General features: G+C 44.6%; 1 protein-coding gene across 4 annotated transcripts in view; it reads right to left on the minus strand.

Moving 5' to 3' along the window:
- The window catches only part of STAT3 (signal transducer and activator of transcription 3), a 69,156-nt gene that overhangs the window by 20,995 nt on the left and 22,291 nt on the right, over positions 1 to 25,870 (minus strand). For all 4 annotated transcript variants that reach the window (XM_025861951.2, XM_025861949.2, XM_025861950.2 and 1 more), the window contains exons 2-7: positions 8,823 to 8,972; positions 7,388 to 7,532; positions 6,322 to 6,420; positions 593 to 688; positions 323 to 404; positions 30 to 124 (exon numbers count right to left, since the gene is read on the minus strand). In XM_025861951.2, the coding sequence (XP_025717736.1) occupies positions 30 to 124; positions 323 to 404; positions 593 to 688; positions 6,322 to 6,420; positions 7,388 to 7,532; positions 8,823 to 8,950 (645 nt within the window). In that variant the 5' untranslated portion in view covers positions 8,951 to 8,972. The remainder of the gene's footprint in view (positions 1 to 29; positions 125 to 322; positions 405 to 592; positions 689 to 6,321; positions 6,421 to 7,387; positions 7,533 to 8,822; positions 8,973 to 25,870) is intronic.

Raw genomic sequence — 25,870 nt, forward strand, 5'->3', positions numbered from 1 at the left:
GGGCAGGGAAGGCAGTCAGATGCCCTTACGCGCCGCATCTGGTCCAGCGCAGTGAGCATCTGCTCCAGCTGCTGCATCTTCTGCCTGGTCACTGACTGGTTGTTCCCATTCAGATCTGGCATGTCTGTGGGTGAAGGAAAACCCCCGTGACCCGATGGAATACTCGGATCCTCAACAGCTGCGCTCGCATAAGCACCAGAAGCCCCTGTGCACCACCTCCGCCCCTGCCACAAACTCAGAGCAGACGCGAAATATGGACATCCGGGAACTCAGGTGACAACCTCACATTCTACAGATTTTAATGTCTCTAATAGTCACTTGCCTCCTTGACTCTTGAGGGTTTTATAGTTGAAATCAAAGTCATCCTGGAGATTCTCGACCACTTTCATTTTCTGTTCTAGATCCTGTTTAAAACGAACACACAAACCAAACCAAACCAAACCAAAACAAAAAGACAGAAGTGAGCAAGATTTTCCTGGGAAGGGGGAAAGCTTCTGAGAATTAAAATGAAGCCAAAACCTCAAAAAAGACACATGCAGGACCCACAGGCAATGTCCCCAAGGAAAGGCTTCCTGCCCAAGACTTGCTTCACCTGTACTCGCTTCCGAACATCCTGTAGGTGCTGCTCCAGCATCTGCTGCTTCTCCGTCACCACGGCGGCTGTGGGGTGGTTGGCCTGGCCCCCTTGCTGCCAGAAAAGGGAATCAACACACATGTGAACGCAGGAAGTATGAGGAGAAAGAAAAATACCTCTGTCCAGTTGCCCATCCCATCCACCACCCTTCCTGTTTGGCTGAGGTGCTGCTGCCACTGGGCGGGGAAGGGAAACAGAGGCACTGTTCCAGGCGTCGTCAGCATGGTGCAACCGCTCTCCCGAAGTTTGGCCTGTGCCCTTGCCTTTTTACCTTAGGCCAACCCTAAAGCCACTCTGGGTTGCACTAGGGGACTACATGGGGAGCTAAGACATGGTCCCTACCTTCGAAAACCTCATTCTAGGTTAAGTACGTTAAAAAATTCAGAACTGGGGTGCCTGGGTGGCTCAGTCGGTTAAGCGTTTGCTTCCAGCTCAGGTCATGATCTCCAGGTTCTGGGATCGAGCCCCACATCGGGCTCCCTGCTTGGCAGGGAGTCTGCTTCTCCCTCTGCCTCTGTCCCTCCCCCCTGGCTCGTGCTCTCTCGTGCTCTCTCTCAAATGAATAAATCTTTTTTTTTAAAAATCAGAACAGGGCGCCTGGGTGGCTCAGCTGGTTGGGTGGCTGCCTTTGGCTCAGGTCATGGTCCTGGAGTCCCGGGATTGGGTCCCGCGTTGGGCTCCCTGCTCGGCGGGGAGTCTGCTTCTCCCTCTGACCCTCTTCCCTCTCGTGCTATCTCTCATTCTCTCTCTAATAAATAAATAAAATCTTAAAAAAAAAAATCAGAACAGGGGCACCTGGGTGGCTCAGTTGTTAAGCATCTACCTTTGGCTCAGGTCATGGTCCCAGGGTCCTGGGATCGAGCCCCACATCTGGCTCCCTCCTCAGTGGGGAGCCTGCTTCTCCCTCTCCCACTCCCCCTGCTTGTGTTCCCTCTCTTGCTGTGTCTCTCTGTGTCAAATAAATAAATAAAATCTTTAAAAAAATTTCAGAACAGTTATGATAGCAGATCTTGGATGCCTATTTAGTATAGGTGGTATCCAACACATTTCTGTGGTGTAATAAAAAACCACTGTCCCAGAGGTGAAATGCCATAAGAAGAGAGAACACCTCACAGGAGAAGGGGAGGATGGTACCTTGAAAAGGTTAAAAAGCACATGAAATATGAACATGGTAAATTTTGTCAAAGTAGTAGGATATCTGGGGCACGTGGCTGCCTTAGTTGGAGGAGCTTGTGGCTCTTGATCTCAGGGTGGTGGGTTCAAGCCCCACACTGGGTATAGACTACTTAGAATGAATAAATCAATAAAAACTTCAAAAAAAAAAAAAAAAAGGAATAAGATACCTGACCCCCAAAAAAGACCACATAGGGGTGCCTGGGTAGCTCAGTCTGATAAGCAGCCAACTCTTGATTTCAGCTCAGGTCATGATCTCAGGGTTGTGGGATCGAGCCCCACATCGGGCTCTGTGCTCAGTGGGGAATGTGCTAGAGATTCTCTCCCTTTCCTGCTGTCCCTCCCCCTGCTTAAGTGCTTACCCTCTCTCTCTCAAATAAATAAATAAATCTTTTTATTTTATTTTTTAAAGATTTTATTTATTTGAGAGAGAGAGAGAGAATACAAGCAGGGAGAAGGAGAAGCAAGCCAGACTTCCTGCTGAGCAAGGAGCCTGACATCATGACCTGAGCCGAAAGCAACACTTAACCGAATGAGCCACCCAGATGCCCCTAAATAAATCTTTTAAAAAGAAAAAAGCTGCAGTGATCAAGACAGTGAATATTGGTACAGGACTGAGGTATCAACCAGTGGAACAAAACTGAGAGTCCAGGAAAGACATCATAGACCCAGTTTTCCAAACTAGAAATTCTCAGTCTCAAAGACAGACTTCACACTGATTCACCAAATCCTCCTGGCTCTGTGCTCTGTAATCACGCAAACAGATCTCTAGCTCCACCGGCTCAGCTCAAGCCCCAACTATTGATCTCTTTGCCTCTAGTCTCTCTCATTTCCAGTCTGTTCCCTACACTGCTACCAGGAGTCTCCAAAATAGACCCACACATGCCAGCTCTATGGAGACCCATTCTCTCCTTTTCCAGCGGTCCCCATCCAAGTCCACAGAACACAAACCTCCCTGAGAAGTTTAGGGAAGCCAACCACCACCCCGATTTATTCTCTTCACAGGGGGAGTGACTCATCTGATCAGTGAGATTAGGAGAAAGACTCTGCATGCACAGATCTTCGAAGAACCTAGCACTTTAGCTGGTGCCTCTCTCCTCCACCGCTGCCTTCCTGGGGCACACCCAGGGCAGGAGTGAGGGCCTGGTTTCTAGAAGCACTTCTAGAGACCGCTCGCTCTGTGTTCAGTGGGCATTCATCTCTGGTCTCTGAAGCTCCATATGGATGGCTGGGGACGTGTTGCTCTGCAAACCTAATCTCTCCACCCCCAGATCTAACACAGGGGCAGGCATCAGAAATCCCCAATGGTTACCTGCTAAACCATGTTTTCCAGTCTTGTTTTACCAACAATACAGCTGACAGTTTACTGTTTTCGACTGCCATGTCTATTTCTAAATTGGTATTGCACTTAAAGGGGAACAGACCTGGTTCACTGCCACCCACAGAAGTCCACCTCTAGTACCTTCGTAAAAACCTACTGGCTCCCACTGCTCCCAGGGATATACATCTCAACCCAGCACTGACCGATGCTTCACGCAATCTGATGACAAGTGAAGCCTTCCTCCCTGTGTTCCAGTCACCCCCAAACTACCCACTCTTCCCCACATACAGCGTGCTCCCCACACACCGTCCACTCAGCCTGGCATGCACTTCTGCCCAAAAACAGCCCAACTCCTTCACCTTCAAACTCAGCGCAACTGTTAGCTCTCCTGTAAAACCTTATTCAACTTCTGTAGGCAAAATTATTCACATCTTCCTCTGTGTTTCTCTCACTTTTGAGTGTTTGTCTACCTATCGTTCCAACTAGACTGACAGCCCTGCTTGGCAGGGCTCACATCTACTTGTCTTTCTAGCTCCTGGTGCTCGACCCATAAAAGACACGTAAGAATATGCCAGAAGGGGCGCCTGGGTGATCAGTCGTTAAGCGTCTGCCTTCAGCTCAGGTCATGATCCCAGGGTCCTGGGATCGAGTCCCCCATCAGGCTCCCTGCTCAGTGGGAAGCCTGCTTCTCCCTCTCCCTCTGCCCCTGTTTGTGTTCCTTCTCTCGCTGTGTCTCTCTGTCAAATAAATAAATAAAATCTTAAAAAAAAAAGAATATGCCAGATGATGTAAACAGAGAAAATAACAGAAAGGCCCGGATTGAGGCCTCTAGGATCCAATTTGTAGTTCTAGATCAAGGGCTGCAAACTTTCCCTATGAAAGCCGGGTGGTAAATATTTTTGGCTTTGTGGGTCATCCAGTCTCTGTTGTAAATACTCAGCTCTGTCACTGCAGCACGCAAGCAACCACAGACAACATGTACATAAAGGGGTGGGGCTGTGTTCCCCAAAATTTCATTTACAAAACAGGCATGGCAAGCTGGACTGGGGCCACAGGGACTGTTTGCCAACCCCGGGTCTATAGGATTGGGAATATCCGTAGGGCACTTATTGCTCCCTTGCCTCTTACTAGAAATTTGGGAGCCTCTACCCAAATTGGCTTAAATTGAATATTTTTATCTTATGGGACAGGATGAACACATTATGGTTCTCCAGGACAGAAAACTCCAGTGATGCAGGCGTGAGTGGCTCTCTGCTAACCTCCCCGTCTCCAGTGTCTCAAACAGTGAGTGTTCTCAGTTCCCCCTCACCCATATCTGAGCACATGAGTGCTCTGCTGAAAGTTCCTCAGGGGGTTCTCATTTCTTACAGTCATGGTGATGGGGACAATGATGTGACAGTGATCGTGACAGCAGGAGCAGAGAGCAGTTAATGTTTACTTGGCAGGTACGTGGCAGGCACCATTACATAGTTCTATGAAGTAGGTACTGTCATCATTCCCATGGGAGGCACATTTCCACAGCATGAGGTTATACAGCAAGGGGCACAGCTGTGAGGCTCAAACCCAGGCAGTCTGGCCCCCGGACCCTTGTGGTAAACTGCTCTTCCAAAGCCCAGCTGCTGGGCATGACTAACTAAAGAGGTGTTCAGAATAGGGCCCTTGACCTTTCCTTATCCAACCAGATGCTGAATTTTCCACAACTCCTCCCAACAATATATGCATTAATGTTTCCCTGTCTGAACACGATCTTCTCTCTGCCTGGCGTGCTCCCTCCTCATCAGCCTGGTGTACTTGTCATCAGCCTTAAGTCTTGGCTCGGACACAATCTCTCTCTCTCTGTGATACCTTCCCCGACTCCCTCAGTTAGACTTAGATGTCCTTTCTTTTATGTTCCTGCTACATCTTTGTCTTGTAAGGGAAAAAACTGTACACTTCTGTTCATAGCAGCATTATTCACAATAGCCAAAAGGTGGATGCCACCCAAGTGTCCCTCAACAGATGAATGCGTAAACAAAATGTGGTCTATGTACCACAATAATGTACATTATTCAGCTTTTGAAAAGCAGGAAATTCTGACACGTGTCACAACAAGGATGAACTGTAAAGAATTATTATGGTATGCGAAGTTCTAGATGTCCTAGATATATATGTTTATCATGTATCAATATAAGTGATATGTCTTTCATATATCAACATAAGTGATGAAAGTAGCATCGAACTGTTCCTCAATGTCAATGGGCCAGTTAAGTGTCATGTTATCTCCCTTCCCTAAGCTAACTGTATCTCTAGCTCTAGTGAGTGTATTCTCAAACTTAACCCCAAAAGAGAAATGCAGATGAACCTGAATGATTCAACCCCAAAGCATCTCCAAGGTGGCACCAAGAAGAGTACATTACCATACCCCACTGGTGCAAATGTGAACTGTTACAGCCTTTGGGGAAAGGAATCTAGATCTATAAAATTAACATAGATACACCCTTTGACCCAGTGATTCCATGCCTAGAAATCTATCATAGAGAAATCAAAGCACAGATATATAAAGTTGTAAAGGGAGACATTGCAGTAGTGTTTGTAAGGGGGGAAAAAAACCAACCCAGAATGAAGCAAATGTCTATCAAAGAGAGAATAACTGAATACATTACAGCAAATCCACACCATGGAATATTATGCAGCAAATAAAGAAAATGACTTAGCTTTATACTACTTGACTTGGAAGGATTTACATGATATAATATTAAATGAAAAAAGCAAGATGCAGAGAAGTACACCCATTTAAATATGGGGTGTGTGTGTGTGTGTGTGTGTGTGTGTGTGTGTGTGTGTGTATTTTCTGTAGTTTATATGAGAGCCTGGAGAAAGGTATGGAAGGATATACACCAGACTATTCATGTTGGTTTTTTGGGAAGAGATAATAAAGAGAGGGAGTGACATTTCAGATTTTTGTAAAACTTTCTTCCTTATACTACTGTGTCAAATTTTATTTTATTTTTTTTAAGGAGAGTGCATTATGTACTCAAGAAAAAAACAAAACAAAACAATTATTTTCATTGTTTAAAAGAAAAAAAACCTGAAACATCCACTTCTACCACAGAGGTCGGTACACACCCTAATGACCGTGTAAGAGCAAGCACGTCTCTGGACACAAGAGGGAAAGTGCGTCTTCAGTGGTGCTTTGTTTCTTCCCATGTCTCACCTGGGCCGCAGTGGCTGCAGTTTGGAGCAGGCGGGACTCTTCCCACAAGCACCGGGCCACGATTCGGGCAATCTCCATTGGCTTCTCCAAGTATCTGCTCTGTAAGTTGGAGAGAGAGAATGAAAAGTAGCAGTAGACTAAGGAGACGTGGACCCAGAGTATTACATCTACTACATGAAATAATAAAATGAGGGCCTCAGAGCCTGACTACCACCAGTGGGAAATGGAGGGGAGAACAGAAAAAAATCACATGAGCTGTACTTCTGTGACAGAAGGCAATGTTAGTCTGAGTCTTTGGACAGTATGTTATCCTTACGTGGAGGTGACAGACCTTGTCCCAGAGTATCCAATTACGGTCAAACATTTAACATTCAAAAATAAGTCATCTGGGGCATCTGGGTGGCTCAGTCAGTTGGGCGTCTGACTCTTGATTTCGGCTCAGGTCATGATCTCAGGGTCGTGAGATCGAGTCCCAAGTCGGGCTCCATGCTGGGTGTGGAGCCTGCTTAAAATTCTCTCTCTCTCGGGGTGCCTGGGTGGCTCAGTCGTTAAGCGACTGCCTTCGGCTCAGGTCCTGATCCCAGGGTCCTGGGATCGAGTCCTGCATCAGGCTCCCTGCTGGGCGGGAAGCCTGCTTCTCCCTCTCCCACTCCCCCGCTTGTGTTCCCTCTCTCTCTGTGTCTCTCTCTGTCAAATAAATAAATAAAATCTTTAAAAAAAAAAAAGATTCTCTCTCTCTCCCTCTGTCCCTTCCACCCCCCTTCCTTTCTAAAAAAAATAAAAATAAAAATAGCAAAGTAAGTCATCTTCCTATGAAACCACTAGTTCTGATCATGTTATTAACATGCCAACGTAACAATTATGTGATTACTCCAGTGGACAAAAGAAGTGGATTTCAGATAATGATGCTCAAGGATGGGTATACAGAGGTTTGAGGAAGGGCTAATAATTTCTCCTTTGATTTAAAGTACAAGATAGGATCTCATTACCTAGGCCAATGAGAAAAGAAATACTTCCTGGACAGAAAGCTAACACCCTACTCTGCAGGGGCAGTCTCTGATCCCACCTGAAGGAACTGCTTGATTCTCCGTAGATTGTGCTGATAGAGAACATTTGACTCCTGTAGGAAACGGCTGTACTGCTGGTCAATCTCACCCAAGAGATTATGAAACACCAAAGTCGCATGTGATTCTTTGCTGGCCGCATATGCCCTAGGAAAAGGAAGAAGGATACAGAACGATTCTGAAACCTACACACATCGGCATATGCGCACATGCACGCGTAGAAATCACCATCAAGGAGGGAAGAAAACAAGACAAACCTGATGCTTTAACCCACCCATCACTTTGGATTCACCTTCCTCAGCAATATGAAGTATCATGAATTCAATGATTATTAACAATTATTCCAGATACTCTTAGCCACTGCCACAGTCTATACTTATAAAATATTCAAGTGAAGTGGACAGACATGCTGTTTTGCTTTTAAATTCTCAGTCAGTCTGCAGTCAGATTATTAGTAGCAAAGAAGCAAACCCAGGCTGGGATGGCCCATCTCCATCATCTCTGACTCACCTCCCTGGCCCCTTACCAAATTCTAGAAAAACTAGGTCATAGGCCTGCATTAAATGAAAATTAATAGGTGGATCTGAACACATTAAAATGAAGGGAAAAAAGGGGCGCTCCTGGTTTCGACTCAGGTCATGATCCCAGGGTTGTGAGATGGAGCCCATGTCAGTTCCGCACTGGGCGTGGAGCCTGCTTAAAATTCTCTCTCTCCCTCTCCCACTGCCTGTTCCCTGCTCTCTCTCTCTCTAAGAAAGAAGGGGAAAAAGTGAAGGAAATGGTCCTTGGAATTCTGGGCCATTATCTCCTCTACGAACAAGTCTATTTCTCTTACTCTGTGTCTCCTTCCTTTAATTAAAGGGGAATCAGAATTATGGACCCAAATCTCTACCCATGAGAGAACTCTCATTGAGTTAAAAAATATTTGTAGCACATCCCTGGAGTGTCAGAACACACAGAGGATCTCGCCAAGGAAACGAGATCCAAATCAGCCTTCAAAACATCTACCACCGGGGCACCTGGGTGGCTCAGTCGTTAAGCATCTGCCTTCGGCTCAGGTCATGATCCCAGGGTCCTAGGATTGAGCCCCGCATCAGGCTCCCTGCTCAGTGGGAAGCCTGCTTCTCCCTCTCCCACTCCCCCTGCTTGTGTTCCTGCTCTTGCTGTCTCTGTCTCAGTCAAAACAAAAACAAGTATCTTACCACCAAGCAGGCTGCTGTTCCAGGTGCCAAAAGACAGTTGCCCGCACACACTTCTACTGTAGAAAACGTTTCCACGAGACTGAGAGTACCTCTTTATCTCCTGATCTCTTTCACCCCATCCCCTATACCCATTAAGTTTTTTGATGAAATAGCACAGAGTTAAGCTAGAACAGGTTATGTCTCTTGACTCAAACCCAAACCTGACACTTTGGGGAGTTTCTCAGGAAGGACTTACCAGTCTTGACTCTCAATCCAAGGGGCCAGAAACTGTCGCAGCTCCATCGGGAAGCTGTCACTATACAGCTGATGAAGCTGCTCCAGGTACCTCGTGTCGAGCTGCTGTAGCTGATTCCATTGGGCCATCCTGTGGCAATCGGGGTCCCAACTGCAAACCAAAGTGTCCATATGGTCACTGTGAGCCTTAGTAGGAGGAAACAACCTACAAACACCCCATCTACCCAACACAGGCATCAGGTCTGTGATTAGGGATAAAAGGTGATTGGGACAGAATCCTGTGTTTCTCCTAGTTGACAACACAAGACACATCCGCAGTCTCTGCCTCTGGAAGCACATCACACAGCTTCTCCTCCACTGGGATGCCAATGTGGGCGTGGCATCTGCCAAGTTCCAGGATCCATTATCTACCAGATGTATGTGAAGTTGAAAAATAACTTAACTTCCAGATTTCCACTTCCTCATCTCTAAAACAGAGACCATCATTCCCATCTCTCGTGGCTGTTGAGATATTTCTAAAGAACTCAGCACAGTACATGGCATACAACAGATGCTCAACAAATGTCAGCTCCTTTCTTTCCACCCTAACCCCCCTTCTAAGAGGGTGAACTGGAAGGTATAGATAACAAACCTAGAGTAAGATCAAAAGGTGGGATGTGGCTGTTTAGGGAAGACAGAGCTAATTCTAAGAATACAGGTTTAAGCGTATAAGCAAGGACCTGCCTGGGATTCTCCCACTCAATGAAAAGCAATTTTTTTTTTAAGATTTTATTTATTTATTTGAGAGAGAGAGTGAGAGAGAGAGAGCACATGAGAGGGGGGAGGGTCAGAGGGAGAAGCAGACTCCCCGCTGAACAGGGAGCCCAATGCGGGACTCTATCCAGGGACCCCAGGATCATGACCTGAGCCGAAGGCAGTCGCTTAACCAACTGCACCACCCAGGTGCCCAGAAGCAATTTTGTTTTTAAAAGTTCTCAGTTGGGGGGCGCCTGGGTGGCTCAGTCTTTGAGCATCTGCCTTTGGCTTAGGTCATCCTGGGATCGAGCCCCACATCGGGCTCCCTGCTCCGCAGGAGGCCTGCTCCTCACTCTCCTACTCCCTCTGCTTGTGTTCCCTCTCTCACTGTCTCTCTCTCTCTCTCTCTGTCAAATAAATAAATAAATAAATAAATAATCTTTACTATTATTATTTTTTTAAGATTTTATTTATTTGACAGAGAGAGCGAGAGAGCACAAGTAGGGGGAACAGTAGAGGGAGAGGGAGAAGCAGGCTCCCCGCCAAGCAGGGAGCCCGATGCGGGGCTCGATCCCAGGACCCTAGGATCATGACCTGAGCTGAAGGCAGACGCTTAACCATCTGAGCCACCCAGGCGCCCCTAAATAAATAATCTTTAAAAGTTCTCAGTTGGGGATGAGAAAGAAGAGAAGCTAAATACCAGTCCTACAAGTTGTCCCAAAGCTCACAAATACCCCAGAGAAATGCTGGTTTCTCTGATCACCTTTCCTCTTCTTTGTGAATAGCTTGGTCACAGAAATATCAATACAGACCAGTCAGAAGAACTTGTCAAAATAACTGAGAGTAATAGCCAAAGACTAATATATGTACAGATCAGAGTATCCAGAGATGATTCTCTGGGATTGTGAGAACACTGAATGAAAGACTGAATGCACACAAACACGTACACTTATCTAGAGCTCTTGATTTATTTCTCAGAGAAGGTGCGAAGAGGCACCCTCATAACTGCTCCTTTCATAAAAAGTATGGAGCAAACTGGTGACAAAACCAGCAGGCCTTCTGTTCTCAAAGCAGCAAGTGTAATGGCAGCTAAGTGGTTCAGGCTCAGGTTTTCGTACAGAACCCTGTGCTATAGGTCTCCCTCGTCCTCGGCGGGGACACACACAGAAGACCCCGCCTGCCGCTGCAAAGGTGCCATCACCTGGCCGAGCTCTCACGCACACGTTCAGGAAGGCACAGGCAGTACCTTCCCAGTGGTCTTTTACACCGAATAATGAACAACCTAAGGCAGCAACTATCCAACAGAGATGTAATGCAAGCCACGTACAGAATCTTAAATTTTCAAGTAGCCATATTAAAAAACTAAAAGGAAACAAGTAAATTAATTTTAATGACATATTTTACCTAACCCAATATATCCAAAAATAGGGCACCTGGCTGGCTCAGTCAGTAGAGCATGCAATTCTTGATCTTGGGTTCACGAGTTCAAGCCCCACATGGGGCATGGAGCCTACTTTAAAAAATAATAATAAAAGAAAGCTTAAAATACTTAAATATAATGTTATCTCCTCAACATGTAATTGCACAAAAATTAATGAGATACTTTACATTCTTCTTTTGGTACTAAGTTCTCTAAATCCAGTGTGCACTTTTACACTTACAGCACAGATCTGAGGCATTTCCCTCCTCATGGGCTTAAATTGCACTGGTGAAAAAGTTCAATAAAGTTGGGCGCCTGGGTGGCTCAGCTGGTTAAGCATCTGCCTTTGGCTCAGGTCATGATCCCAGGGTCCTGGGATCGAGTCCCACATCGGGCTCCCTGCTCTGCGGGGAGTTTGCTTCTCCCTCTGCCCCTCCCCCCAGTCGTGCACACTCTCAAATAAATAAATAAAATCTTTTTTAGAAGTCCGATAAAGCAAAGAAATGAGAATGTCAGAATGAGGTGTTTGCCCCCCTCAGACCAATATGTTTCCATAAATAAACTAAGTCTTCCAACATTAGAGGTGGTACTTGGGATTTTTTTTTAAAACAATGTCTTCCTTCCACTTAGGCACCTCCCAAACATTTTCAGCTACCACACCTTTGCTGTTGCACCTGCCCTCACTACCCCCAAGACCAACCTGCCCCAGGACAGATGCTGCTTGGGCAGTGAGTGGTACATGTATACTAAACACTGGCTGGAATGAAAGTGGTAGCTGAGGCATTACAATCATGGTGTGTATTACCTCAATAAGAAATCAAAGGCCGGGACGCCTGGGCGGCTCAGTTGGTTGAGAGTCTGCCTTCAGCTTGGGTCATGATCCCAGGGTCCTGGGATCGAGTCCCACATCCGGCTCCTTGCTCAGCGGGGAGCCTGCTTCTCCCTTTCCCTCTGCCTGCCACCCCCCAACCCCCCACCGCTTGTGCTCTCCTCTGACAAATAAATAAATAAAATCTTAAAAAAAAACCCAAAGGCCACTAGAACTCTCTTACAATATGCACATTAAGGCCAAGTTAAAATCTGCCTCAAGGCTAGAAGTATGAAGATCCACCTTACGTTTCTCAGGATGTGATCCACATAGAAATCTACATAACATGTCAATGTATTTAGATGCTACTGCATACAAATATGCCCCAACTCTAGACCTACATAATTCAACATGGTAATCACTAGCCATATGTGACTACTGAGCACTTGAAATACGGCTGGTTCAAACTGAGACATGCTGTAAGTGTAAAGTATACACTGGATTTTGAAGACTTAGCACACACACAAAAAGAATGTAAAATATCTCATTAACATTGAAATGATATCTTAGATATATTGAGTTAAATAAAATATATTATTCAAATTAATTTCACTCAATTCTTTTTACTTCTTCTAACGTGGCTACTAGAAAATTTAACATTACGTATGTGACTTGCTTTCTGTTTTTTTGGACACTGCCTCTCTTATGTAACCAAAAGCTATGATTCCCCTAATAAAGGATTTAAAGAAAGAGATACCTACTTTTTTTTTTTAAGTACACTCTACCTGCAACGTGGGGCTCAAACTCACAACCCCAAGATCAAGGGTCATGTGGTCCACCAACAGCCGGCCAGGCACCCCTAGACACCTACTTTTTATAATAAAGTCCAGTGTTATATATTAATAAAAAAATAGACTAGTTATTTAATTGCTTATCTTGGATACAAATGTAGAACCATCACAATCCACTCCCTGAAGTTCCACCTTAGAACCATAAAGCAACATCCCACTACACCTGTTCAACTAGAGATGAACACTGGGGGTCACACACGAATATATGCATTTTCAAACCAATAAAAAATTACAAGTTGTTGAAAATTGTCTAATTCATTTCTAGTCCATAACTCAAAGGGGTTTTCTGTTGTCTTCTGTTTTGGTTTTAGTTGGGGGGGGGAACAACACAAAGGGGATAGTAAGTAGTATAATTTTGTCATTTTTTTTAAAGATTTTATTTATTTATTTGACAGAGAGAGACACAGCAAAAGAGGGAACACAAGCAGGGGGAGTGTGTCGGGGGGGGAAGCAGGCTTCCCGCGGAGCAGGGAGCCCGACGCGGGACTCAATCCCAGGACCCTGAGATCATGACCTGAGCAGAAGGCAGTCGGTCATGTCTCAGCGACTCAGACACCCAGGTGCCCCAATTTTGTCATTTCTTAAACCAGAAACCAGTTACTAGTTTTTTCTGTAAAATTAAAGTACCAAAAACGACTGGCATGATGCTCTATTTCTTAGTCTAATCACTGTAGGTAACATTGTAATAGCTATCCTATATTTTAAAGAAATCATTGCAAATTAAAGCCAAAAGGCAGGTAGCATTCTCAAGGAGAAGATGAGCAAAGAGTCAAATAGTGATGATTTTCTTACAGGCTGCTTAGCTATAAACCACATTTAACTAATAGCAGCCACAGGGCAATCAGCCCAAATGCTCTTCATAAGAACTCTATATCCTTAGGTGATCACTAGCCAAACTGTCTAGGAAAACCATTGCCAACTAGCTTGTGGCCACTGTTTTACTGGAAAAAGTTTTACAAGAGCCTACTGTATTTCACAATCTCAATTCTGTTTTTTCAAATTACAAGTTAATTTAAAGAACTCCACTGAAGTTCTAACTAAAGTATTTTTTATCTCCAAAATAATGCTAAGCCTGTGATTTAATAACCACTTTCACTGAACCGCAGGACACAAAATGATTTGCGCAATTTGAATGCCAAGTACAATTCTGGGTGCACAGAAGAGAAATGAATTCATTCCACAGAGGGGCTGGCTTAGGGCATGACGCTGGGCTTAATTCTCTGCAGAGGTGAGTGCTAACTTTAGGTTAGCGGACAGCAGATGGTAGCATATAAAGGGAATGTAAGTGTGATCCTGTTTTCTACAACTTTAGAGAAAAGAAAAATAAAAATGAAACAGCAAGTCACCAAAGACTTTCCGGACTTTTCAAAACAGGAATTTCTCAACCCCTTGGGGATAACTTACCAACAAGTCATAAAGCAAACAGCTTATTGTCTGATGGGGAACTTATTACTGTAAAGATCACTAAAAAGTCTGTCCAAAGTCACAGTTTTCATTTATATACTGCATTCTAAGGAAACCAAGAGATGTGTTGAGAAACACAAATCAGGGCCCCTTACAAAAGGGATTCATTACATCAGTTCATAAAACTTCGTTTTAAATTAAGATTGTACTTGACATCCATGCACTAGTGCATTTACGACAGGCACGGTGGAGTGAGGGGCCAAAGTGAGCAGAGAGACAAAACCCCGGCGCATACAACAATCCAGAACAGAAAGTGATCTAAAGATAATTTCTGTTCCACCTTGTCACATGATTCTCCTTTGGGTGTTAGCCATACTTTGTATTAGAAATACCTATACTATAAATAGAGCAAAGCCATATTTTATCTATTGCCTCTACTAAGCCCCTCTTTGCTGTCAGGAAAGGCCCAGTGACTAAGGCACCCAAAGTACAAAGTAACAGAAATAGTCTTGCACTAATTTCTATAGAAATTAGTCCTTTTACGACCAGGCACCCTGAAGATATTCTAAAGATTTATTTATTTGGGGGGGGAGGGGCAGAGGGAGAGAATCATCAAGCTGACTCCTCGCTGAGCTCAGAGCCTGACGTGGACTGATCCCAGGACCCATGAGATCATGACCTGAGCAGAAAGCAAGAGTCAGACACTTAACTGACTGAGCCACCCACGCACCCCTTTAAGAAGATATTTTTAGGGGCACCTGGGTGGCTCAGTTGGTTTTGCCTGCCTTTGGCTCAGGTCATGATCTCAGGGTCCTGGGATCCAGCCCTGCATCAGGCTCCCTGCTCAGCGGGGAGTCTGCTTCTCCCTCTCCCTAGGGCCTTCCTCCCTGCTTGTGCCTTCTCTCTCTCTCTCCATCTCAAATAAATAAATAAAAATCTTAAAAAAAGAAAGAAGAAAATTTTAAAGATCATAAAAGTAATAATGTTCATTATAGAAAATTTGGAAAAATATGAAAAAAAGCCCCCAAAGATAAAATCACCCATATCTTACCATCCCACTCTCCAGAACCACAAATGAGAAGTCCATGTAATTCCTTTTAATCTATCTCAGGGTGTATACATATATTTTATCTCTTTTAAAATGTTAGGGTTGCCTGGCTACCTCAGTCAGTAGAAAACATGCAGCTCTTGATCTTAGGGTTGTGAGTTCAAGACCCATGCTGGGTGCAGAGATTACCTAAAAAAAAAATCTTAAAACACTGGGATCATAGTAATTTTATAGCTTTATATTCTCTTTTAAAGCTTAATATATAGGGGCTCCTGGGTGGCTCAGTCAGTTAAACGTCTGCCTTTGGCTCAGGTCATGATCCCAGGGTCCTGGGATTGAGTCAAGCATGGAGCTCCTTGCTCAGCGGGGAGTCTGCTTCCCCTCTGCCCTCGGCCCCTCCCCCACCCCCACCCCCCCCACCCCCGCTCACGCACACGTGCGCTCTCTCTTGCTCTCCAATAAAATTTTTTTTAAAGTTTAATATATAGTAAACACTTCTTTTTTTTAAAGATTTTATTTATTTATTTGAGAGAGAGAGAGTGAGAGAGAGAGAGCACGAGAGGGAGGAGGGTCAGAGGGAGAAGCAGACTCCCCGCTGAGCAGGGAGCCTGATGCGGGACTCGATCCCGGGACTCCATCCCAGGACTCCAGGATCATGACCTGAGCCGAAGGCAGTCGCTTAACCAACTGAGCCACCCAGGCGCCCTATAGTAAACACTTTTCTATGAAAAGATATTTTTGTTCAAAGCCCACAAAACAGCTATTTGGTTTCTATTAGTGTTTTCAATCTAATCCTGCTAATCTCATCCAGGGCCACAAAATTATTTAGATTTGCAAGCTCCATAAAGTAAATTAGGAAGGAGGAAAAAAAATGAGAAAAGTACAAGGCAATTAATGCTACAGAAAGACACTCAACCTTCATGAAATTTTCATTGTAGGACGACAAAAGGCATAATGAACAGGAGGGAGCCCATACTTAAATATTACAGTTTTAACTATTTAACCATTGATAATTTTTTTTAAGATTTTATTTATTTATTTGAGAGAGAGAGAAAGAGCATGAGTGGGGGTGGGCAGAGGGAGAGGGAGAAGCAGACTCCTCACTGAGCAGGAAGATAGACGTGGGGCTCGATCCCAGGACCCTGAGATCATGACCCGAGCCGAAGGCAGACACTTAACTGACTAAGTCACCCAGGCGCCCCTAACCATTGATAATTTAACCATTCATAATTACCTTAAACATTAAGACTCTAGAATTTCAAGTTAGAAAAAGATAATTCAAAATAAGTATGCCTGGGGGAGCCGCCTGAATGGCTCAGCTGGTTAAGTGTCTGACTCTTGCTTTCAGCTCAAATCATGATCTCAGCGTTGTGAGATCAAACCCCACGTGGGGCTCCACACTGGGTGTGGAACCTGCTTTAAATTCTCTCACTCTCTCTCTCTTTAAAAAAAAAAAGTATGCTTCTATAGTAAACATATACTTTTATTGCTTACAAATCCAAATAGTACTTTATAAGGTTTAAGACCAGGTGTATGCCTTTATAATAGGAAGTTTATATATAAATCTAATTTTGATTTCCTAAGAAGAGAAAATATTAACAGTTGAGCACCCAATCCAACTATAGTTATTGTAATATTCAAATATATTTAATTACAAATAATAGGATTTGCTTTAAAGTCAGAAACCAACTCTTCCTTGTAAAAATGGACATTGAGATATAAGGGAACATGAATTATAGTTCCCTCCTAATGTGGCAAAATTGAATATATGGACGAAGTACTAAATTACTGGGGAGTAGAGCTCAGATAAGTGAGGGAAAGGACAGTTCTTAAAAGATTTTATTTATTTTATTTGAGAGAGCGAGCAGGAGCAGGAGGGAGAGGGAGAAGCAGATTCCCCACCGAACAGGGAGCCTGATGTGGGGCTTAATCCCAGGACCCTGAAATCATGACCTGAGCCAAAGGCGGACACAACTGAGCCACCCAGGCTCCCCGAGAAAGGACAGTTTTTAATGACACTCTGGAACATTCTCAACCCAAAAGTCTATTACCCCTCACCTCCTCTTATCTCACTTTAACTCTTGGTAGAGTTAAAGAATCTTGTGCCAAGCACCTTATTTTTTCTACTCTAAATCCTAATATGCTATAAGGTCTTACCACTAGCAGTACCTTCTTATAGTTATCTAATCTATATCCAGAAACACAGGGATTAAATGTATCAGATTCACAGTTAACTTTAAGAGATAAATAGTGCCAGGAATGTGAACAGCAAAAAGGAAAAAAGATCTAGGGCTCTAACCCATGAAGAACAGTCAAGATCTTAAAAAACAATGGGGCATGGGGTGCCTGGGTGGCTCAGTCGTTAAGCGTCTGCCTTCGGCGCAGGTCATGATCCCAGGGTCTTGGGATCGAGTCCCACATCAGGCTCCCTGCTCAGCGGAAGCCTGCTTCTCCCTCTCCCACTCCCCCTGCTTGTGTTCCCTCTCTTGCTGTCTCTCTGTCAAATAAATAAATAAAATCTTAAAAAAACCAAACAAACAAACAATGGGGCACCTAGGTGGCTCAGTCGGTTAAGCGTCTGACTCTTGATCTCAGCTCAGATCTTGATCTCAGGGTTGTGAGTTCAAGCCCTATACTGAGCTCCACACTGGGCCTGGAGCCTACTTAAAAAAAAAAAAAAGGTCTTAAAAACAAAACTTCAAGAACTACTCAGAATCTAGTGCTCCTCCAGCTATCCAAAAGGATTCTGTGAACTATGAATTGTCAAGGTCTCCAATTATGTCAAATCTAATAGTGTTAAGGAATTAAAAAAAAAAAATGATATATTCTCGGGGCACCCGGGTGGCTCAGTTGGTTATGCATCTGACTCTTGATTTCAGCTCAGGTCATGATCTCACAGTTGTGGGGCTGAGCTCTGCATTGGGCTTCTCGCTCAGTGGGGAGTCTGCTTGGGATTCTCTCTCTGTCCCTCTGCCTCTGCCCCTCCTCCTGTTCATGCTCTCATACTCACGTTCTTTCTTGCTCTCTCAAAATAAATAAATAAAATCTTTAAAAAATTGACGTATTCTCCATACTTGATTTGGCATAGGCACCATATTTGGCACAAATATTTCAGATTAAAGGAGCAACAATATAAACATAATTCCTTCTAAACTGAAAGTAACCACAGGTAGATGAGCTTGTCAATTACTGAGTGCGCAGCTTATGGTTAAAGCTGGTTGAGAACAGGTCTGAGCTCTAGATAAAAACCACAAAACAGACCAAATTGGTGTGTCACATGGCCTCCCCATTTTGTGACACTTCCACTACCCCGACCAGACACGCTCCACCGAAGCAGGGTGGTGTGAGGCCAAGGACACCGGAGAGACGTTCACAGGGCATGGGCCTGGGTCCAAACCCTGCCTGCCATTTATCAGCTATTTCTTTTAAGGACATTACTTGACTACTGAACAGGCTTTTTCTTCAGTAAAATGGGGAAGTATCACTCTTTTGAAAGACTGTTGTAAAAGTTAATAATAATAATAATAATGGATATACAGCATCTCTCCTAGGTGGTGCTGGGTGCCTAGTAGTGCTGGATTGTTCCTTCCTCCCACAGCATTCCTTTCATCGGTACTTCTATGCTAAATCCATTTCCTCAATGGCCAGGGAAACAGATTAATTCATCAGATCAACCATGGTAAATGATAAAGTCAGCTTTCCTGCCATGTAAAATGCATGCATTTTAATGGGTCTTTGTATCGTCTCCTGAGGGAGGAAGTTTGTAATGCTGTGATTTAGTGTGTATGTGTAAGGGGAAGAGAGAACAGGAGGGCTGGGTAGTGCTCCGATCAAGTATCTCCACAGGCAGTTCACCTAAGGATAGCTCCAGGTCCTAAAAAGACTAAAGGTGAAAAACACTAAGTGATACCCAAATGAAAGAAAAAGATGGAAAGTAAGAACCTTGGTTTAAGAGCAGGACAAATAACTAATGATTATCACTAATATTTATAAAGCACTTACTATTTTCCAGGCACTTGACACATTTTCCTTATTTCATCCTCACAACAACCCTATGAGATAGATACATTTTTATCCCCGTTTTACAGAGGAGGAACCTAAGTACAGAATTTTAAGTGATCCACCCAAAGTCATCAGGTAGTAATATCATGGAGCTGGAATCCTAATCCAGTCTGTTTTCAGAATTCCTGCTCTTAACCATTAAGCGAGAGTGGGAGTTTTCATTGATTTTTAAGTAGCCCATGAATCAATCATGACATCAAGCCAAGGTGATCTTATGGGTTTTTTGGTGTTTTTTTTTTTTTTTTTTTTTAAGTAAGGGGCTTTTTTTTTTAAGTAACATGGGGCTTGAATTCATGACCCTGAGATCAGGAGTCACATACTCTACCGAGTCAGTCAGGTGCCCTGATCTTATGGCATTTTAAACAGCCACATACAGTGTTTGAATTAAAGAAGCTATCCGTCCCACTGTAACTAGGCTCACATCTAGAATGAATCTCTAAACATATCAATTTAAATGGCGTGACTAAAAAACAAACATATTCAGGGAGGAGCGGTAATCAGGGTGTGAGGAGTCTGGGAACTTGAACATTTTGCCCAGCAAGAAGGCTTGGGGAACAGGAAGTGTGGTTAGGAGAGGGGAAGATAATTTGAAGAGCAGCTCTTCAAATACATGGAGATCTGTACATGAAAGGGCGAAACACTCCAGAATCAATCTGCTTCCCCATAAGACCTACCCCCGATTTTGCCCTCTGGAGTACTCCCTCTGCTTGCAGAGGTACCCCATCCTGGCTGCAATTTTTTTTCTTTCAAGGTAGAGATGCCTGGGAAATCAAACCAGATTCGTTAAATCTGAATTGCTGAGGGAGGGACCCATGTTTCGGTATTTAAAATCTCCTCGGACGATGCTAACTGTGTGGTCAGATTGAGGACCCTGGAATGAGAGCGGAGATCAGGATCCGGATTATCAGGATCACCTGAGCGGGGCTTTCAGAAGCCAGATGTTGGTCCTTACTCCTGATATACTGAATAACAATCTCCAGGGATGGGGCCCAGGCAGGTGTAATGGAGCACCACACTGCAATGACTGTATAAAGACTATGGCATGAGATGAGGCTGGAGAAGGCTTCTGTGTAAGCCATACTAAGAAATATGAACACTTGACCAGGGATAACAAGGAAGTCTGAAAAGGTTTCAGCAGACTGGTGACAATCTGACTGACATTTCAGAAAGATCCCTCCTGCAGCAATAATCAAGGTGAGATTTGGCGGTGGCCGGAAGCTGGGTAGCAGCCCCAGAGCTGTTCTGAGGTGGACATCTTCCAGAGATGGAAGAGGGAGCTATGATGGGGCTTGGTGACTGAAGGGCAAAGGGGACTCAGACAAAGGGAGGAGTAAGGAACAACCTCCCAGGCTCCTGTTGGGTTTGGTGTTCAAATGGAGGTTAAATGTCCACCCTGAGAAACGTCGCGGCGGTACCTCCAACACTGGGAGAGCCCCTGGGCTGGATGGCCTCCAGAGACTATTCAGTCCATAAATTACTATCAGGCTCCATTCCCTCCAGACATTAAGGTTGCTGCGACCCAAGAATAAATGCTGCAGCGGAAGTAGCACTTTGATATTTAACAAGGGTCTGGGGCTTGCATGCCGACTGCCCAACTCTCCCGTTCTCCTCCCCTCAGAAAAGGAGTCAAAGGGAAAAGAAAGCCAGCCAGAAAGCTCAGAGCCATGACAAGAGCATTTAGTGGTCTCCCCACATCTGTGCTTCCTGCCAGTCCGTTTTCCACGGTCTGAGTAGAGAGCCCTTTCTAGGACACAGGCTTGATCCTGCTACCCCCCTACTTCATACCCCTCTGATGACTCGGCATTGTTCTTAGGCTGAAAACCAAAATATGCAAAATCAAGGCAGAATGGTGCTGCGCCTCGAGCATGGATCCAGGCGCCACCACTCAGGTGTAGGGGAGCGGGTACCTGCCGACCGGTTAGCCTCTCTGTGCCTCAGTTTCCCCACCTGTGAAGAAGCGCAGAAAATAGGACTTACCTCACAGGTTCACCGTAAGAACTAAATGAGTCAATGTGCACAAAGGACCTAAGATGCAGGACGTAAGTGTTTGTGTTATTAGTGTGGGACCTATGGCCTGGTGAGCTCGGCCTTTCTTGCCTCAGCGGGCACCAGCCTGCTCTTCTTCCAGCTGCTCCAAAACACCGAGGCCTCCCTCCCGGGGTCCTCTCTCTGTCGCCATTCCCTCACCAGCACTGAGCACCGGGACTCCATAACCTGCACTTGTAACCACTCGGCTGGGGGCCAGCTCCACAAGGCCAGCAAGAGCCTTCCTTGGCTGTTGCTCAGTAACGTGTTCTCCTCCTCACCCCGGAAGCATCCAGCTCAGTGCCCTGCTCACAACTGGGATTCCAAAAACATGTACTGAATGAATAAACCACTGGGACGTTACCACTCTATTGAATCAGCCAGACTGTCCCAGATGAGGACACCGCATCTGGGAAGAATCACTCTCAGGAGCAGACTGACTGACTAACTTCAGTTCTGCTGTCGGAAAAATTCAAGGATGATCCCTCAGGGACCTTTCAGTAAGAGTAAAATCACAGACAGCACTCCCCAAGCATAAAAGCATACACTAACTTCTCACTGCCCAATCCCAAATCTTTACCCCTGGCTAAGGCTCCCCAACTCCTGAGCCAGTTCTGCCACCTTCCTCCTCTCTCCGGCCTCAAGATGACTTTCAGGTCCGTTTATCTCCTCCCCCACCCCAAGCCCCAGCCTCTGTTCCCTTCTAGCGGATGTTCTTGCCCAAAGCGTTTCTCCCCTTGGTGGCACTTTACGTCCCTTTACTGTCTCTGTTAGAAAGGCTTTCCCTAACCCCACCTCTGGTACGGTCACTGCTTTAACTCTGAACATCCACAGCACTTACACATGCGTCATGTCAAAATTTTTCTGGTTGCTTTGATTCCTTCCCCATGTGAGGAGTTCTCAGCTGGCAACCCTCATGTATCATTCTGAGTTAGAGCTTCCGATTGGATGTTAGATGATGCCAAATGAACATTTCCTTTAGTTTCCTCTCCTCACATTTGCACACAGACATAAATACCACCTCCCATTGCAAAAGTGTCTACCGATGGCCACAATACTGAAAAGCAGGACATGAATATGATAACTGTATCCAAGGAAACAAGATCAGCTCTACCCTGGATGACTGGTTATCTAGAATTGTTTCTGGAGAGAAGCAAAGCATCCTTCCAATGTGCAAATGCTGAGGGCCTCACCCTCACAGGAATCAGAGGTAGGCCACCAACTTTTTTTTTTTTTAAGATTTTTATTTATTTATTTGAGTGAGTGCATAGAGGGAGAGGGAGAGGGAGAGGGAGAAGCAGACACCTTGCTGAGCAGGGAGCCCGATGTGGGACTCCATCCCAGGACCTCAAGACCATGACCTGAACCAAAGGCAGATGCTTAACCAACTGAATCACCTAGGCTGCCAACTTTTTAAAACAGAAGGAATATAACCCTTGAGAAACAACTGTAGATTGGGCAAGCGAACATCATGTCAAAATTTCCAGGCTTGAGGGCAACTGAAAAGAGAAGAGCAAGTGGCTGGTAGAAGCCTGCAGATATTTTATCTTTGGAAAAATCCCAAATAAGAGTCAAAAAAACATCCACTGATCTGAAACGCTAGTAAGTTATTAATATTCTTCAAAGACATGAAATTGAAATAAACCAGCAAAAGGGAACTTAAATTTCTAAATCTCAGTATCACAGACCCATAATATAGCTCACCACTTACTGGACAGAAGCAAGAACCTTTTCCCAAGTTTATTCAGGTCACTCTCCCTAAAAGAGATATTAAGGTAATCCTGGTCACTCAGCATGCAGCAATGCACAACTGGGGCTGAAAACACATATCCATGGACCCTGTGTTGGAACTCCTTCCTCCAAAGTAACTGTGGTTTGGGGGCAGAACCTCAAATTCAAAGGGTATTTGTGGTGGTTATAAAACATGGCCCCAATTTCTTTAATACTCCTCCAGTTGAGACAAGAGGTCTTTGTCTCCTCCCCTTGAATCTGGCTAAGGCCATGACTGCTCCAACCAACGGAGTAAGACAGAAGTGTCGATATGCAACTTCCAAGGCTTCCTCCTGATTCTCTTGGAAGGCTCATTCCCTAGAACCCAGCCAACACCCTGTGTGAAGCCCAAGGCACCAGGGGCCACATGGAAGCACTTGGTCTGCAGTCCCAGCTAAGATCAGCCTTTGACTCATCCCAGCCCAGGCATCAAATATGTGAGTGAAGCAGCTCCAGATGATGGTTGCCTCAGATGTTCAAGTCTTCCCAACACTGTGCAGCAAAGGCAACCACCCCTGCTGTGCCTATCTGAATTTCTGCCCACAGCATCTGTGAGCATAATAAAATGGTTGCTGCTTTGTGCCCCTGAATCTGAGGGGTTTATTGCACTTGGTGACTAGAACATTTTTACTAAATAGTGATAGAATATCATCTTCACAGAGAGTCTAACTGCCATGAGAAAAGAATGCGTAGTTTAAAGAAAAAGGATTTGCTGTTAAAATTATTTTATTTTTTAAGGCTTTATTTATTTAAGTAATCTCTACACGCAACATGGGATTCAAACTCATGACCCTGAGATCAAGAGTCGCATACTGTTCCAACTGAGCCAGCCAGGCGTCCCACTGTTAAAACTATTTTAATAGTAAATCTCTTCTTTCCTCTGCGCACTCACTTTTTAGGTGACTGATCCAATCCCCCTCCTTCAAAATGACATCTACACACTGACAATCCCCACATTTACACCCCTCGTCCTATCCCCTCTCATGAGCTCCAGAGTCATACCTAACTGCCTATTCAGCATCTCCACTTGGATGTCTAATGAGGAGCTCAAATTTTTTTTTCTTTGATTTTTTTTTTAAAGATTTATTTATTTATTTATTTGAGAGAGAGCATGAGAGGGGAGAGGGTCAGAGGGAGAAGCAGACTCCCCGCCGAGCAGGGAGCCTGATGCGGGACTCGATCCCGGGACTCCAGGATCATGACCTGAGCCGAAGGCAGTCCCCCAACCAACTGAGCCACCCAGGCGCCCGAGGAGCTCAAATTGAATGTACCCCACACCAACCCCCTCATTAAAGGCCTCTCTCGGCCAACTTCCCCATTTTAGCAAATGACAACTCCATTTTTGCACGGGCTAAAGGCTAAAAGTCTTTAAAATAAGCCTTGACTCCAATCTCTCTTCTCCTCCTCTTCCCTCCAACATCCAATCCATTAACAAGTCCTGTTGGCTCTACCTTGAAAATGTATCTAGAATGTGAGCACGTCTCACCATCTCCTCTGCTGCTACAATCTTAATCTGAGCCATTGCCACCTCTTACCTTGCTGCCACCAACGTGCTAAATTCCCAACTGGTCTTAGTGCTCTCACTCTAGTCCTGCCACAGTCCAGTCTCCACATGACCGATCCTTTCAAAATAGAAGTCCCACCATCCCATTCTTCTGTTCGAAACCCACTCAGAAAAAAAGTCCAAACTCCTACCTCAGCCCACCACATGACCCATTTTGCCTCTGGAGACCTCTCTGACCTCCTTTCCCACTGCTCTCCCCTTTGCTCATACGGGTCCTCTTTTTGCTCCTGAAACACACCACGCCTGCCTGGAAAGCTCTTCCCTGGACTATTGCATGGCTCGCTCTCTGACGTCATTCAAACCTCTGCACAAACACCCCTTCGCATCACTTCACTGAAGACAGCGTATCTACCCCTGCTGAATATTTCTCCATGGTACTCAGCACCCTCTAATACACCATGTATTTCTTTTTTAACTCCTTCCACCACCACTGGCTAGAGAGGTAAGCTCCGTCAGAGCAAAGGCCTTCTTCTGTTCACTGCTACTTCCCCAGTGCCTAGAGGATGCTCAAATATTTGTTGACTAAATGAATGTAAATTAAATAAGTTTTTTTAAAAAAAAACAAAACCTGTAACAGGGGCACCTGGGTGGCTCCAACAGTTGAGCATCCAACTCTTGGTTTCGGCTCAGGTCATGATCTAGGGTTGTGGGATCAAGCCCCATTAAGGGCTCTGCACTCAGCATGGAGTTTGCTTGAGATTCTCTCTCTCTCCCTCTCCCTCCACCCCTCCCTCACCCTCCCACTTGCGCTCTCTCAAATAGTTTTTTTAATTAAAAAATAATTAAAAAATCTGTAACATACTTCTAGCACAGAGAAGCCTGAAATACCTTAGGAAGCTAATTAACCACTGGTCTTCCTTCAGCATGAGCGCACAGGTGCAATAATTCATACAGATTTACTGTAAGTGACAAGCAAATATATAACATTTCCCGAGAAGAATTTATATTAAAATGTTAAGCCTCAAAAGAAAAATGTTTTTAAATATAAAGCAAGGGGCTCCTGGTGGGCTCAGTTGGTGGAACATGTGACTAGGGATTTGAGTTTGAGCTCCACGTTGGTCTTAGAGATTACTTAAGGAAATAAATTTTAAAAAATCTTAAGAAAATAAAAAGCTAAACTGATATAAAGTACAGTTGTTTCTCCTTAAATTGCAATAATGAGACTTTTGCACCCTGTCATCTAAAAGAAGATATTTCATGACATGTGCCTTTTGGTAGAATTTGGGAATCTAAGAAATTACGCCCTGACTTAATATTGATGGGTAGACATTGAAATGATGAATCTCATAAAACATAAAACCACTTGGATGAGTAATTTTATTTTGAGATACTCCCAAAGTAAAAGGTCTAAGACCCAACCTA

Source organism: Callorhinus ursinus, unplaced genomic scaffold, assembly GCF_003265705.2.
Source record: "Callorhinus ursinus isolate GAN/ISIS: 27379988/994484 unplaced genomic scaffold, GSC_fseal_2.0 scaffold108, whole genome shotgun sequence".
NCBI lineage: Eukaryota > Metazoa > Chordata > Mammalia > Carnivora > Otariidae > Callorhinus > Callorhinus ursinus.